At 37.8% G+C, this 14,177-nt stretch overlaps 1 protein-coding gene across 1 annotated transcript; it reads right to left on the bottom strand.

Annotated features, from left to right (window-relative positions):
• Positions 1-9,685: 9,685 nt before the first annotated feature.
• On the bottom strand, positions 9,686-13,773 carry LOC112518620 (protein ABHD18-like). The gene is made up of 5 exons (XM_025126386.1): positions 13,287-13,773; positions 11,000-11,084; positions 10,737-10,906; positions 10,332-10,606; positions 9,686-10,038 (listed from the first exon to the last, which is right to left on the bottom strand). Exons 1-5 carry the CDS (start codon positions 13,660-13,662, stop codon positions 9,862-9,864), a joined length of 1,083 nt encoding a protein of 360 aa, XP_024982154.1. The 5' UTR covers positions 13,663-13,773; the 3' UTR covers positions 9,686-9,861.
• Positions 13,774-14,177: the final 404 nt, after the last annotated feature.

Raw genomic sequence — 14,177 nt, 5'->3', positions numbered from 1 at the left:
CAAAGTATTTAAACCATGAGTAAATGATTGTTTACTAAATGCTTATCCGGTAAGTACTTACCAGGTCACTTGACCTTTGATAAGAATTAAAAATCTTATTCGATAAAAGCGATGAAAATGACGGAGAGTCTTATCCGATAAGTGAGAGTAACAATTCTTGTCTGGTAAGTGCTTACCAGATAAACTATTCCATTCGATGCCATTTTAATGAACAAAAATTTTACCCGTTAAGTTAAGTTGAAGTGTTGATTTTACGGGTAAACGCTTATCATAATAATGCTTATCGTGGTATAGTAAGCGCTTATCGTGGTAATTAAGCATTGGGTAAGTAGCCCTTGAGTTACAAAAAAGTATGGAAAAATAACACTGAAGATGATGAAATAATTTAACAAAGGTGTTTTGCATCTTTATACGGGGCGGTAGGAAAGATCAAGCGATATTTTCTCCTGCAGTGGCTTAATTTTGAATAAGTTGGCTTAATCAAACATCACGTACGTATTGTTCTTTCTTTAAATTAATTCATATATAGTATTGTCGTTTCTATGTCTATGCAAATGCATGATTAAAAGCATCTTATCATCATTCCTTATAAAACTGAACATGTATTAACATGGTCGTTGATGGTGTGAAAGAAAGATACAGAACCAAAAAATATTGAACTAATTTTATTGACTGATCATGAAGGGCTATAAATAACATTACAAGAAGGACTAAAAAGAAAAATAGCTAACCCACTAACTAAAGGAGTGGCATATGAATCTGTCAAAATAGAACTACCTAGTCTTCCAAAAGATTCGGAAGGATTTATTCAATTCAAAACTAGAAATCAGGAAGTAGTGGACAATTTCAACATCCTCCCTTCAACTGAATGGTGACAATCATTTAGTTTAATCTTGGATATATACTCGCATACACCTAACAGCTGTCGCAACTTCAAGAATGCATCTAGTTTTAGGGGCTTTGTCAGGATGTCTGCAACCTGCTCTTGAGTTGAACACTGAACCAACTCGACTACTCCATCATTGACAAGGTCTCTAAGAAAGTGAAACCTCACGTCTATGTGTTTGCTGCGACCATGCATTACCGAATTCCTTGAGAGCTTTATAGCTGATGTATTGTCACAATACACCACTGTTGGACTATGTTGCACTTGACTTAACTCCTCCAAAATTCTTCTTAACCATACAACTTGGCAAGCACTTGAAGCTGCTGCTATAAACTAAGCTTTAGTAGTAGAGAGAGTGACCACCGGCTGTTTTGTGGAACACCATGAAACTGCTCCAGAACTCATCAAAAATACATAACCCGAAGTACTTTTTCTATCATTTAGATCACCCGCATAATCACTATCCGTAAACCCAATGAGCTCTTTATTTCCTCCCTTCCTATAGAAAATCCCGAAGTTAATTGTACCCTTTACATACTTGAGTACTCTCTTTGATGTTGCCAAATGAGACTCTGTGGGACGTTTCATGTATCGACTGATCAAACTAACAGTAAACATCAAATCTGGGCGTGTGGTGGTTAAGTACATAAGGCTTCCCACCATTTGCCTGTAGATGGTGCCATCAACTTCAGTTCCCTCTTCATCTTTCGTGAGCTTAAGATCGGGAACAGCCGGATTATGCACTGCATTGCATTGATCCATATTAAACTTTTCTAACATTTCTTGTGCATACTTCCACTGACCAATGTAAATACCATTTGTTCTCTGTTCGACTTCAATACCTAGAAAATATATCATTTTTTCCAAGTCGGTCATATCGAATTCAGTCATCATTGACTTCTTAAAAGCTTCAAACATCCCTTTGTCATTACCCGTATAAATGAGATCATCAACATAAAGACAAACAATTAAGATCTTACCTCCAGCTCCAAATTTTATGAATAAAGTATGCTCGTAGGGACATTTTGTAAATCCCTCTCTAATGAAATATGCTTCAATGCGACTGTACCAAGCTCGGGGAGCCTGTTTTAATCCGTACAATGCCTTCTTGAGTCGATAAACCTTTGATTCTTGCCCTTTAACTTCATAACCAGGAGGCTGATCGACGAACACTTCTTCTTTAATTTCTCCATGGAGAAAGGCTGATTTTACATCAAGTTGATAGACCGTCCATGTTTTATGGGCTGCAAGTGAAAGAATTAGTCGTATGGTTTCAAGACGAGCTACCGGTGCGAACACTTCAGCATAATCAACACCATATTCCTGAGAATAACCCTTCGCTACCAGTCGCGCTTTGTACTTGTCCACCTCCCCATTTTCATTGAGCTTCATCTTAAAGACCCACTTCGCACCTATGCTTTTATCTCCATATGGCAGTGATGTTAGTTCCCACATATTGTTTCTTTCTATGGCTTGAATTTCTTGATCCATAGCATGCCTCCATTTCTCTTTTTTCACAACGTCTTCGAATGTTGTGGGATCTTGATTCAGTAGTGGAAATGTCAAGTGAGAGTCTTGATCAATGAACATAGCCAAATGTGTCATCTCTACAATTTCCTCATCAGACAACCCTTCACCTGTCTCGTAGTCTTTTAACAAAACCGATTTCTTTCTTATCTGTCCTTCACGTTCTGGAAGTTGAGCTGGAACTTGAGTGTCTACTCTAGGTTGAGTAGGTTGAGTAGGTGAGTTTTCAACACTTGAAATGTTGCCTTCACTTTGAATATGTGGCATCTCATTGTGAGTCAATGCCTCATCTTGAGTAGACGAACTTCCAGAGTCTGCTTGCTTTTCTCGATTACATTAAGCACCTGACGAACTTCCAGATTCTACTTTCTTTTCTCGATTACATTCAGCACCTGGTTCCTCATCATTTTCCCACTCCAAATCAACATGTATAGCTTGCTTATGACTATCATCCCAGCTCCATTGTTGATCTTCCTCGAACACCACATCTCTACTTATAAGTATTCTATTTGAGATTGGATCAAATAGCCTATAAGCTTTGGATTCGTCACTTACCCCAAAGAAAATACACTTCAGACTCTTTGAATCAAGCTTTATCCTTTTTGCATCAGGTACATGTACATGGCCAATGCAACCAAATACACGAAAATATTTAACGGATGGTTTAATCCCAGACCACGCCTCTTCCGAAGTCTTGTCTTTTAATGCAAGTGTTGGACTTCGATTCAACACATGAACAACCCAATTTACAGCTTCAGGCCAGAAGGTTTTGGGAATTTGCTTAGCAGACAACACACTTCGCACCATATTCATAATGGTGCGATTCTTCCTCTCCGCGACACCGTTTTGTTGAGGCGTGTATGCATCAGTTAATTGTCGTTGAACTCCATTTTCATTACAGAAACTTTCAAATTCCAACAATGTGAACTCTCCTCCACGATCTGTTCTCAAAGCTCGTATAAATACCCCTGTTTCTTTCTCAACTTTCACTTTGTAAAACTTGAAAGTTGCAAAAGCTTCAGACTTTTCTGCTAAGAAATAAATCCAAGTTTTTCTGCTAAAATCATCTGTAAAAGTAATAACATAACGTTTCTTACTACTGGAAATTGGCGTGATCGGTCCACACAAATCAGCATGTACTAACTGAAGAATGTTGGATGCTCTCCACGTACTTTTGCTTGGAAAAGGATTATGATGTTGTTTACCCACCAAACAATCTTCACACACCTTTTGAGAGGGTGTAAATCTTGGTAATCCTTTCACCATGTTCTTCCTTTAGAGCACGTTAAGACTGTTCCAACTGAGATGTCCATATCGACAATGCCAAATATTCGCTTGATCTGTAGTAAGAGATGAGAAACATTGTTGCTTTTGTGGTATGTAACACTCATACAACGGAAACATTCGGTTGTTTGTCATCTTTGTCTCAAAGATTACTCCCTTCCGAGGATGGAAGACCTTGCAAGTTCCATTGAAAATAGACACCCCAAGACCCTTCTCCTGCAACTGACCAACGCTCAGAAGATTGTTTACGAGATCTGGTACAAAGAAAACTCCTGTGATCACCAAAACAACACCATTTATCTCCAACCGCACCGTACCTTTACCTTGTACAATAAGAGTTGAATTGTTTCCGAGCTTAACCCTCTCTTTAAACATGCTATCCATCTCAACAAACATATCTTTGTTTCCACACATGTGGTTACTACAGCCCGAGTCGAGAAACCACAAATGTGCATATGTAGTTTCCATGCAGTCCACCAAAGCCATTAACAACATCTATTCTTTTGCTTCTGTATAGTATGCTGTTGACCTCACCTCCTTAGGACATTCCCACTGAAAGTGTCCTAACTCATGACAATTGTAGCATTCCACGGTAGATTTGCCGTAACCAAACCTACCACCACGTCCTTGTCCACGTCCTCGCCCTCTTCTTGGATAGAACCCTCGACCTCTACCTCTTCCTCCTTGATGGGTTCCTTGAGTGACTTACAGAGCTTGTTCATCTTCCACTTGTCTACCCATTCTTTGTTCATGTATCAAAATGCTACTTTGCAGCATATCAATCGACATGGTGTTGAGATCATTTGACTCTTCAATGGAACATACAACATAATCATATCTTGAGGTCATAGAGCTCAAAAATTTTTCAATGATATGAACATCTTCCATTTTTTCCCCTGTCATTCTCAGCTTATTGGCTATAGTGAGAGTTCTACCAAAGTAGTCATTAACAGATTCTCCAGTCTTCATGTGCAAGACTTCAAACTCTTTGCGAAGAGCTTGTCGTTGCGCTCGTTGTACACGAGCTGATCCTTGATACTTCTGCTTCAATGAGTCCCATATCTCCTTGGACGTATCTTTCTTCAAAATTGTCACTAGTATCGAGCGATCAATAGCTTGAAACAAATAGTTCTTACACTTCAAATCCTTGAGCTTCTCAGCATTGATGGCCTTCTTCTCAACCTCACTGAGTTCTTCTCCTTCTTCTGTTGATGGAGTAATGCCCGTCTCCACAAGATCCCAATATTCTTTCGAACGTAGAAAGTTTTCCATGAGCATGCTCCAATGATCATAATGGCCATCAAATTTTGGAATGGCAGGTTGCACAAAGACACTCTCAGATCCCATTGTTACCCTCAGCTTTGATACCAAATGTGAAAGAAAGATACAGAACCAAAAAATATTGAACTAATTTTATTGACTGATCATGAAGGGCTATAAATAGCATTACAAGAAGGACTAAAAAGAAAAATAGCTAACCCACTAACTAAAGGAGTGGCATATGAATTTGTCAAAATAGAACTACCTAGTCTTCCAAAAGATTCGGAAGGACTTATTCATTTCAAAACTAGAAATCAGGAAGTAGTGGACAATTTCAACAGATGGGGGCGTTATCTTTTCACGGATGCAAATATAAAAACTAAGAGGCCGTTTACCAAACATTTACCTGGTAAGCACTTACCACGAAAATTCAATATTATTATTTACTTACCAGGTAAGATTTTAGTCAACAAAAATGGCTTTTTATGCAACAATTTACCCGGTAAGAGTTGACTGTGGTAAGAGTCATTGCCCTCAGTTACCGGGTAAGACTCTCTGTCTTTGCCTCGTTCTTCGAGTAAGATTTTTGGTTCTTATCATATTCATCTGGTAAGGTAATATAACTTGGTAAGCGCTTACCTAAGTAAGCATTTGGTAAACGACCCCTAAGATGATGATTTAGGGACTGTTTACCAATTTTTTTGGTTAAGTGTTGATTCGGATAAGAGGTCTGACTGTGATAAGAGGTCTGACTGGATTAAGTGCAAATTGTATTTTCTTGTTTATCAAACATTTTGTGTTAAGTGCTGATTGAGTAAAAAAGACCATTATATCCTCTTTTTTTTTGGAATAAGTATTAATTAAAAATTATTGTATTATTTAAACCTAATTATATTTGAATAAAATTAAAAAAAAACAGGCCCATATCAGCCCATATACATTTAAGCCCAATTATATTAATCTATATGTATTTCTTTTTCACTCAAAAACCTCAAAACCCTATTTTTCTCAACCTGAAACTTTTCTCTCCCACCTCCAGACCAGCCACCATCGCCGCCTCCCGTCGACGCCTTCCGTCGCCGCCCTCCCGTCGCCGCCCTCCCGTCACCCTTCAACACCTTGAACTGGATATAACCATCGACGCTTCCCCACCTTGAATCAGACACGACCCATCTGTTTGTATAAAGAAAGATGCATCTATTTAGGGTTTTAGATGAAGAGGGTAGATTAGGAATATATACCTCTTACCATGGTAAGATTCATTTTTTTTGCTGACTCCAGTAAGAGGACGGTCAGATGTCGAAAATCTGATTGTTGATTTGTTGTTAGGTAAACACTTTTACCTCTTACCCGGATAAGCATCTCTTAACGGGTAAGAGGTGGTAAGAGATTAGTAAACAACCCCTTAGTATGGTTTGTTGCACATTTGAAAAAAAATATATTTACAAAGTGATTATGTGATTAAAATACAAATTGTATGTATTCTACAAGTAGGCTACTTACTCACTATACAATTATTCAAAGTGAACATACAAATCAAGATGCTACTGATCCATTCTATATATATATATATATATCTATTAAAAGTAGCAAAGATCAAGCATATTGTTTTCGTAAAAATTCATACCCTCCACCGACGATGATAATTCCCTCGACCATGACGTCAGTAACCAGGATTCATACGCCAAACGACTCATGCTATCTGTGATCGTGGTTATCTATGACCACAAAGACCTTTGACTAGGGGTGTAAATGATGCAAGTCGAGCTCGAGTATCACTATACATATACTCGACTCGATAATAGGTTCGACTAGTGGATCTGATTTTGTGAACTAATGTTCGACTGTACTTGTTGGTTTCAACGGCGACACTGTTCGTACCATCGGGGAAATTTCTTTCCTTATATATGCTAAAGGTGTTAATAAACCAACTAAGTTCAACGTCATGGATTGTTTTTCCGCACAATGTGATTCCTGGACGACCTTGGATCCACGACATGAAGGCAGTTCCCTTGATGTATCATCAAACAATAAACTTCGCGACTTTATGGGGTGTCTAAGAAATAAAGAGCAAACAGAAGACCACCCAAAAATGATGTAAGACATCCATGAAACCATGAAAAGGCACTATCTAGCAATTATAGAGTCAGGATCACTTGGACGAGATCAACGATTTACAGCTACAAGAGTCGTCCTCGACCAAGTAGGCCTGATCTAACAATATTCATTGGAGCATCCATGGAATCGAGTATTAAAGATTGTATCATTGAATTCTTGAGGGAAAACTTCGATTGTTTCGCCTGGACGCATGAATATGATTGGAACTGATACCAGCATCATATCTCATATACTGAACATTGATCCAACATATAAAACCGTGAAGCAAAAAAGGCCCATTGAGGTTTTTGCCAAACTGTTTATGCAGAAAAACAATTTAAGATAGAGGTTTGGACCTTATTTGAACCTTTGAAATAAACAAGAAAAATAACGAAAAAGTTGTAAAAGAAAAAGATGATTTTGTTGACGCGGAAAACCCCATTGAGGGTAAAAAAAAATGCATAGACGTCGTCCTTAATAATAAATATTACAATTACAGATCATGAATAAACACGTTGTATCGAACAACTCTTCCATCAGCAGAGTGTCCGTGACATCCGCTACATCATGTCAGCTTTTTAGCTAATTCTCCGTTGCAAAATAGTTGCAGCATTTCCGTTAACATTTCCGATTTTGGCGAGGTTTCAAACCGAAGTTACCTGTTTGCTCATTGTCATCGTGACATTAATGGACAATGGTGTTTGGATTTGGTTCACAAGGTTCTCTATGTTCCCGTTTTGTTATTCTTAGAAACCAGAGAGAGTGTTTTGAGAGGAATAAGACAGCTGAAGTGGATGCTATCGCAAATTTTGGTGTAAGCATACAGGATCGATATGTTCTGCTATGAAAACAACAACTGGAACGGTAAGAGACCCAGTTCAGTCATCTTACCGTGTAAGAGTTGTCACTCTCACGTACTAGGTAAGATTCTAGGTCCTTGTTATCACTCTTACCGGGTAAGATTCTCAATTCTTGTCATGTTAATTCGACAAGGTAAAGTGACCCCATAATCACTTACCGGGTAAGAATTTAGCAAACGACTCGTAACGTTCTTACCACTGTTTACCTTTAGGTCTTAAGCAAGCATTGTTATGATGGTGTTATTGTTGCTGATATCTTCCATTTGAGGAGTCTGATTTGCCAACTTTATATAAAAAGGTTAAATACAGGTTTAATATATTATGCGCATAAATAGGAGAACGGTATACTTGAAATTACATATAGGTTTTAAATATTCAATTTTCTGATAAAATATTCTGATCGGCTTATTGACTTGTTGCAGATAAAGTGGCAAATTGGCACCGTTAGCAGTTCACATGAAATTGTCGCATTATGGCTACCATCTTTGTTGTCTGTGCAAAGAAACAAACGTGGTTCTACTCCAATATAAAAAAGTTAGAAAATAGATGGGAGGTGATAGGTCGAGTATCAAGTTTTGCGAGGAGTTTAATTAGGGAGGATGTTAGAAAATGGATGTATGGATTGATTGAACGTTTTTTTGATTAACCTAGATATTCAACCCGCTCTGTGAGCCGACTAACCCCAGAGCGACCACCTGCATTGCATATAGCATGGAGTCATCGCATTTGAACCTCCGTAACCAAAGGGGAATTTTATTCCTCCTTGAATTTGAACCTGAGACCTCCTGGTATTTTTGATATTTGGAGCCAAGCTCAAACCAATCAGGCACCACCCTTGTAGTTATGGATTGATTGAAAGTTAAGAATTATTTTGAAAATTTCTTGTCTTTTATATGATAAATATATGCAAATTTATTGTTTTGAGATTCTTATGTTGTTTTTTGTTGATTAATATTATCATTTATAATATAATTATATATAAATATAGAGCTAAAATATGGATGAAAAAAATACTTTTTAGAGAATTAGGGGCCGTTTACTAAACGTTTATCCAGTAAGTGTTTACCGGGTATTTTTTTTTTCCGGATTAACATGGTAAGGGTTTAGAATCTTACATGGTTAGAGCGGTAAGAAAATGAAGAGTCTTACCCGGTAAGAGTGGTGAAAGGATGGGAGTCTTACCCAGTAAGTAAGATTGACCACCCTTACCCCGGGTAAGCATTTACTGAGTAAATTATTGCATACTATATCGTTTTGATGTATTACAATTTTACCCATAAAAATAAACCACAGTGTTGACTCCTATCGGTAAGTACTTACCCTAAGGAGCCGTTTACTAAACGCTTATTTGGTAAGTGCTTACTAGATAAATTTCCTCGTCGGATGAACATAACAAGGGCCAATAATCTTACAAGGTAAGAGCAATGAGAAGGATGGAAAGTCTTACCCGGTAAGTGAAGATAACGACTCTTACCCAAATAAGTACTTACCTGGTAATTTGTTGCATTCGATACGTTTTGATGTACTAAAATCTTACGCATCAAAGTAAATTATAACATTGACTCCTATTGGTAAACACTTACTGGGTAAGCATTTGGATAAACAACCCCTAAGTTATACTTTTGGTCCCTATAGTTTATTTAAAGACTGATTTGTTCCTTATAATGATTGCTAACTGACAGTATTAACTTCAGGTATCATGAGTGTTATTTTACCAGATCATGATTCAGGATGGAACATCAGAAATATAAACTACAAATGGCATAAATCAATATCATATTTACTTGGTTATATGAACATCTACATTCTAATTGACCCTTGTTGCATAAATTTTCAATGACACCCATTAACTGTACAATCTTTTTAACATATTTCTAAGCTCAACATAACTCGGATTCGAGTAACATTTCACGCGGTTTGATTGCGGTTTTGCATAATAGCTCACGGTCACAATGGTGAATCCTTCCATTCTAGTCTATTTAGCCCATCAACAATGGCTCTACGGAACTCATTATTATGAAGAATGAAGGATGAAACATGGCCGCCGGTTACCCATCTCACCTCCGATCCAGGCCAAGCTCTTTGGAGCTCGAGCACCGAGTGTTTTGGGATGTACCCATCGTCCTAAAAAACATGGTCAAAACAAAGGAAGAAAGTTTCAATAACTTGAAAGACAATATTTACCGGAAAGACCTAAATGACTTGGTCATTTTACATTGTCATCAAACTTATTAGTTTAGTTTTTACCAAATGTGACTAGTTTATCGGCTAGTTTATTGACCAACAATCAACTAGTTTGTCAAACATAGCCTGTAGCCAAACACGAGACTAGCCAAGAGGGCAATCATCACTATGCTAAATTTCGGAAATATATATTATAAGAAAAGTGGAAGTTTGTTAGAAGCGGGTTTACTTACGGTGGCAGCAACAAGAATGACGGCATTTGGGTTTTTGGGGGTGGGAAAGCGTGTGACGTCTGTGAGTGACAGCACGCTTCTCATACGCTCTCGTGCTTCCTCTAGTGTCATCGTAGCCTTCTCCATCGATATATCCTCTCTTAGGGCTTCCCACGCAGTCGCATGCTTCAATACTCCTTCACAAAACGCAACAACAGCCGAGTGTGGAGATAGAAATGGCAATGTAGCAATAGGCGTAGGATGTAAGGATCCCACCATGGCAGCATGTACTCCACCTAAAAATACCATAAAAAATCAGATATCGAGATAAACATGCATTCTCTTGATGCATCTGAAGACCCGTTACGTTGTAATTTGAATGCTTCAAAGTTCATACGTGTAGATTCAAAAGTATAAAATATTTACCCATGCTTAGTCCACAAACACCCATTTTTCCGAAACCTGCTTGAGAATCTAACCAATGTAGAAGACTGCGTGCTTCTTCGATGGTAGCTCGTCCTAATAAGAGCAAGTCACTCACACACAATAACTTCGAACCACTTTGCAGCATTGGTCGCCTTTGTCCATAAAAAGGGCTGCATAACGTTGACGATTAAAGATGATATGTGCAGATTCTTCAAAAATATAAGACAGCACAAACGAATTCAAACTACAAAATTGATTATCACCTCTCAAGGACCATTGTTGCTATATTTTCCTTCAATAGTGGTCCACCAAGACGCAATCTTCGTTCAAAACTATGGTCCCCAGTTCCTGAAATATCAGTCCAAGATTGTAAGATTCAACAAGACTGCCATAAAAGTCGATTTTAAAACATAACTTGTTGGAAGGTATATGCTCAAGTAATTTAAATGGTTTTATGAAATCTTCACTTATAGAATAGGTGGAACACCCATTAAAATACCCTCTAAAAGAGCCGGTTAAGGTAGGTTCCAACATATATTGAGGAAAATGATCAGAGTCTAATCAATGTGGGATTCCAACACGCACCCTCCAAAAGGAGCTACATGGACACAAATTGTTGAAGAGTGTTGAGGGAGGGCTAGAAAAACTGTCCCTGAAGTGGTAGACTTTGGCTTTGATACCATGTTAGAATATTTGGGACCCCATCAGATTACTCCCAAAAAGAGCCCTTAAGAAGAGAAGAGAGGTTCTAACATATATCGAGGAGAAATGATTCAAGTATAACTGATGTGGGAGTGGGACCCCAACATTCACTCCTACTAATCATGCTACCACGATTCGCATGAACCAAATACAAATAAAAACTACGTTTAGAGAAAGCTAAAGCTCTATGTGGACATCGAATCACTTACCATTCAATCATAACTTAAAAGTACAAATCTTTAGAAACACAACCGTCACATCAAGCCTAATACAAAAAAAAAAGAAAAAAGATCAATTATGATTTAACATGCTCTTAAACAATACATTCTGCCTGATCCTAACATTGATAGCTTTGGAATCTCCATAATGGGCACCATCCTAATTGAGGTTAAAAGCTTATTATCCATCTTAGGGGCATCATATGAAGACAGAGGAAGGAATCTGTGCGTTAGAGCTCTCACTAAATGAGCCCCTTTTGGGTCAAATCCCGGTCATTCGTGTGTTGTATATGCCCTTTAACATGATCATACCAAAAGAACTCTGAAGTCCTAATAGTGAAAGTTTTGATTAGGGGGAACTTAAACGCCCCTCCACCGAAACCTTAAAACCAAAATTTCATAATTAAGAGAAGAAATAGAATGGGGAAGATATGTATTTTTTCATAAACATATTTAATGTGAACAGTCACTTAAAGTACCTTTCAGCATTTTTTTACTTGTTCAGTGTTTTCGGGCTTGCTTTCTTTTTCACACACACTTTTTGCAACCCAGGGTCTTCACGGAAACAGCCACTCTACTGTTAGCGGTAGGGATCAAATTTGTTTGGATCTCACCCCTCCCAGACCCCACCTCTGAGTAAGATATTCTGGACTCGTTTGGTTTGGTTTAGTTTAGTAACTCAAAGTACCCGACTTTTCTGTATTTTGTTTTGTTCAGCAATAAATTAAGAAATTTGCAAAGCTCATAGCAATGATAATTCAGCAATCAAGTGCTTCAATCTATATTCTATTTCTAATGCAGAAACAAGGTTACTAGAATTCCTACAGCTCTTCAACACATGTACATATATAATCAGCTCTTCAATACAGGGATGTTTATGTCCTACATAAACACACAATATATTTTGTCCCAATTATGACTGAAAAAACAACTTAAGATTTCTATGCAATGAGGGGCAGACAAAGTTCTTTTTTCTTCTAACCTAATATACACCTCTTACTGATTCCATATGAACTATATTACCTTCATCCAATTTTGCAGATTTGTCAGCATTCAATTCACCATCAGATTTATTAGTATATCTTTATAATGATAGCCATGTGCATGAAACCACAGTACTGATCCAGAGACAACAAAGTATTTCTTTTAATCTAGATCTAATTGATGAAATTACTGATAGTTTGGAGTCTTTTCAGACCAAACTTTTGGAAAGTATTGCATAAGTTTCACTTACATGCCTAAAAGTTCACCTTGAAAACTATGGGAACGTTTGGAAAAACTTGGCTTTCTGCATAAAGCTCCCCCTAGGAGCATACTGAATAAGCCGATTTCTATATCATTAAGCCACTAACAAATAGTCATGTATAGGTAGGTGACCGAATAAGCTGTGACTCCCATTAAGGTTGTTAGGCTGCTAACAAACAGGCCCTAACATTCATTACCACCCCCACCATAATCAATATAATACACGCAAAACATACCAAAAAGATCGAGTAAGAACACCCAAGGAAGTGAAACAAACATGCCCACATGTGTATACACTTCAACCATATAATATCCACTGATAATAAAACCAGAAAAAATCACCAACACAATCTGTATCAAAAACAATAAAATTAATCAATTTTACCTGCAAGATGAACAACACAAGCCACATTGTGGGCAGGCACTGATTTTGGGGCAAGGAGGGCAACTCTTGCAATATGACTCTCAAGAGGTAATGCATTAAGAAGCTGTTCATCACAAGGCGTTTCAAAAACACCTTCTTTCAAACAAGCACTTTTGGTCTCCCAAACTGTTTTCCATGTAGGTTGAATCAATCTTGGAGGCCAATTCTGACCTTCAACTTCTGGGAAAAGCTGCTTAATCAAACTCTCTAGAAGATCAAGCTTTGGGCCACCCCATCCTTTTGAAAAGAATTGTGGGGTCAGCTTTGTTCTGTGCATGAATGCACCATACACATGGTCCAATATATAGTGAAGCATCCCAACCTTTACTGCCACCATATTTAAGACTCAAGAAATCAAACCCACTTCCAATTCGAAGAAAGTTCGATCTCTTTGCCAATGTAGATTAATTTTAAAACAGTCCCACCAATCAAAACAACCGAGACTCCGCAAAAGATTGGATTTCAAAACAATCTAAACCTATTTGAAACCAAAACCACCAATTTTAAAGCCTCGCGTTTGCCAAAAGAGGTTTTAGATCAAGTGATTGAGAGAAACCCAACTGTGAAATCGGATCGAAATTGGAAATTAGGATCTGGGTTTATGAGAATAGACGATGGCTTAAGAAGACAATAAACGACTCATCAAGCAGTTGAAGGGATTTGAAGTGTTGATAAGGTACTAATGATTGAAAAACGATGGGATTAACATTCATAGAGAGCAATGTAGAGAAGATTTAGGACCTTGCAATCTAGATTACTACTGGATGTAGAATCCGATTGAAAACAATAACTAGAGAGAGAAGATGCAATCGATAAAAACTATGGGCAGGGAAGAGTGATTTAGAAAGTACG

This window comes from Cynara cardunculus (genome assembly GCF_001531365.2).
Source record: "Cynara cardunculus var. scolymus isolate 2C chromosome LG 9, CcrdV1, whole genome shotgun sequence".
NCBI classification, from domain to species: domain Eukaryota; kingdom Viridiplantae; phylum Streptophyta; class Magnoliopsida; order Asterales; family Asteraceae; genus Cynara; species Cynara cardunculus.
The sequence above is the reverse complement of the archived record's forward strand: the minus strand, read 5'-3'. Positions and strand labels throughout refer to the sequence as shown.

Bases quoted from the DNA above. Each gene is read 5' to 3' on its own strand.
- LOC112518620 (XM_025126386.1), bottom strand. From the start codon at position 13,662: ATGGTGGCAGTAAAGGTTGGGATGCTTCACTATATATTGGACCATGTG. The intron at 10,907-10,999 runs GTGATAATCAAT...AACGTTATGCAG, and splicing joins GCAACAATGGTCCTTGAGAG to CCCTTTTTATGGACAAAGGC. The intron at 10,607-10,736 runs GTAAATATTTTA...TGGTATTTTTAG, and splicing joins TGTTTGTGGACTAAGCATGG to GTGGAGTACATGCTGCCATG.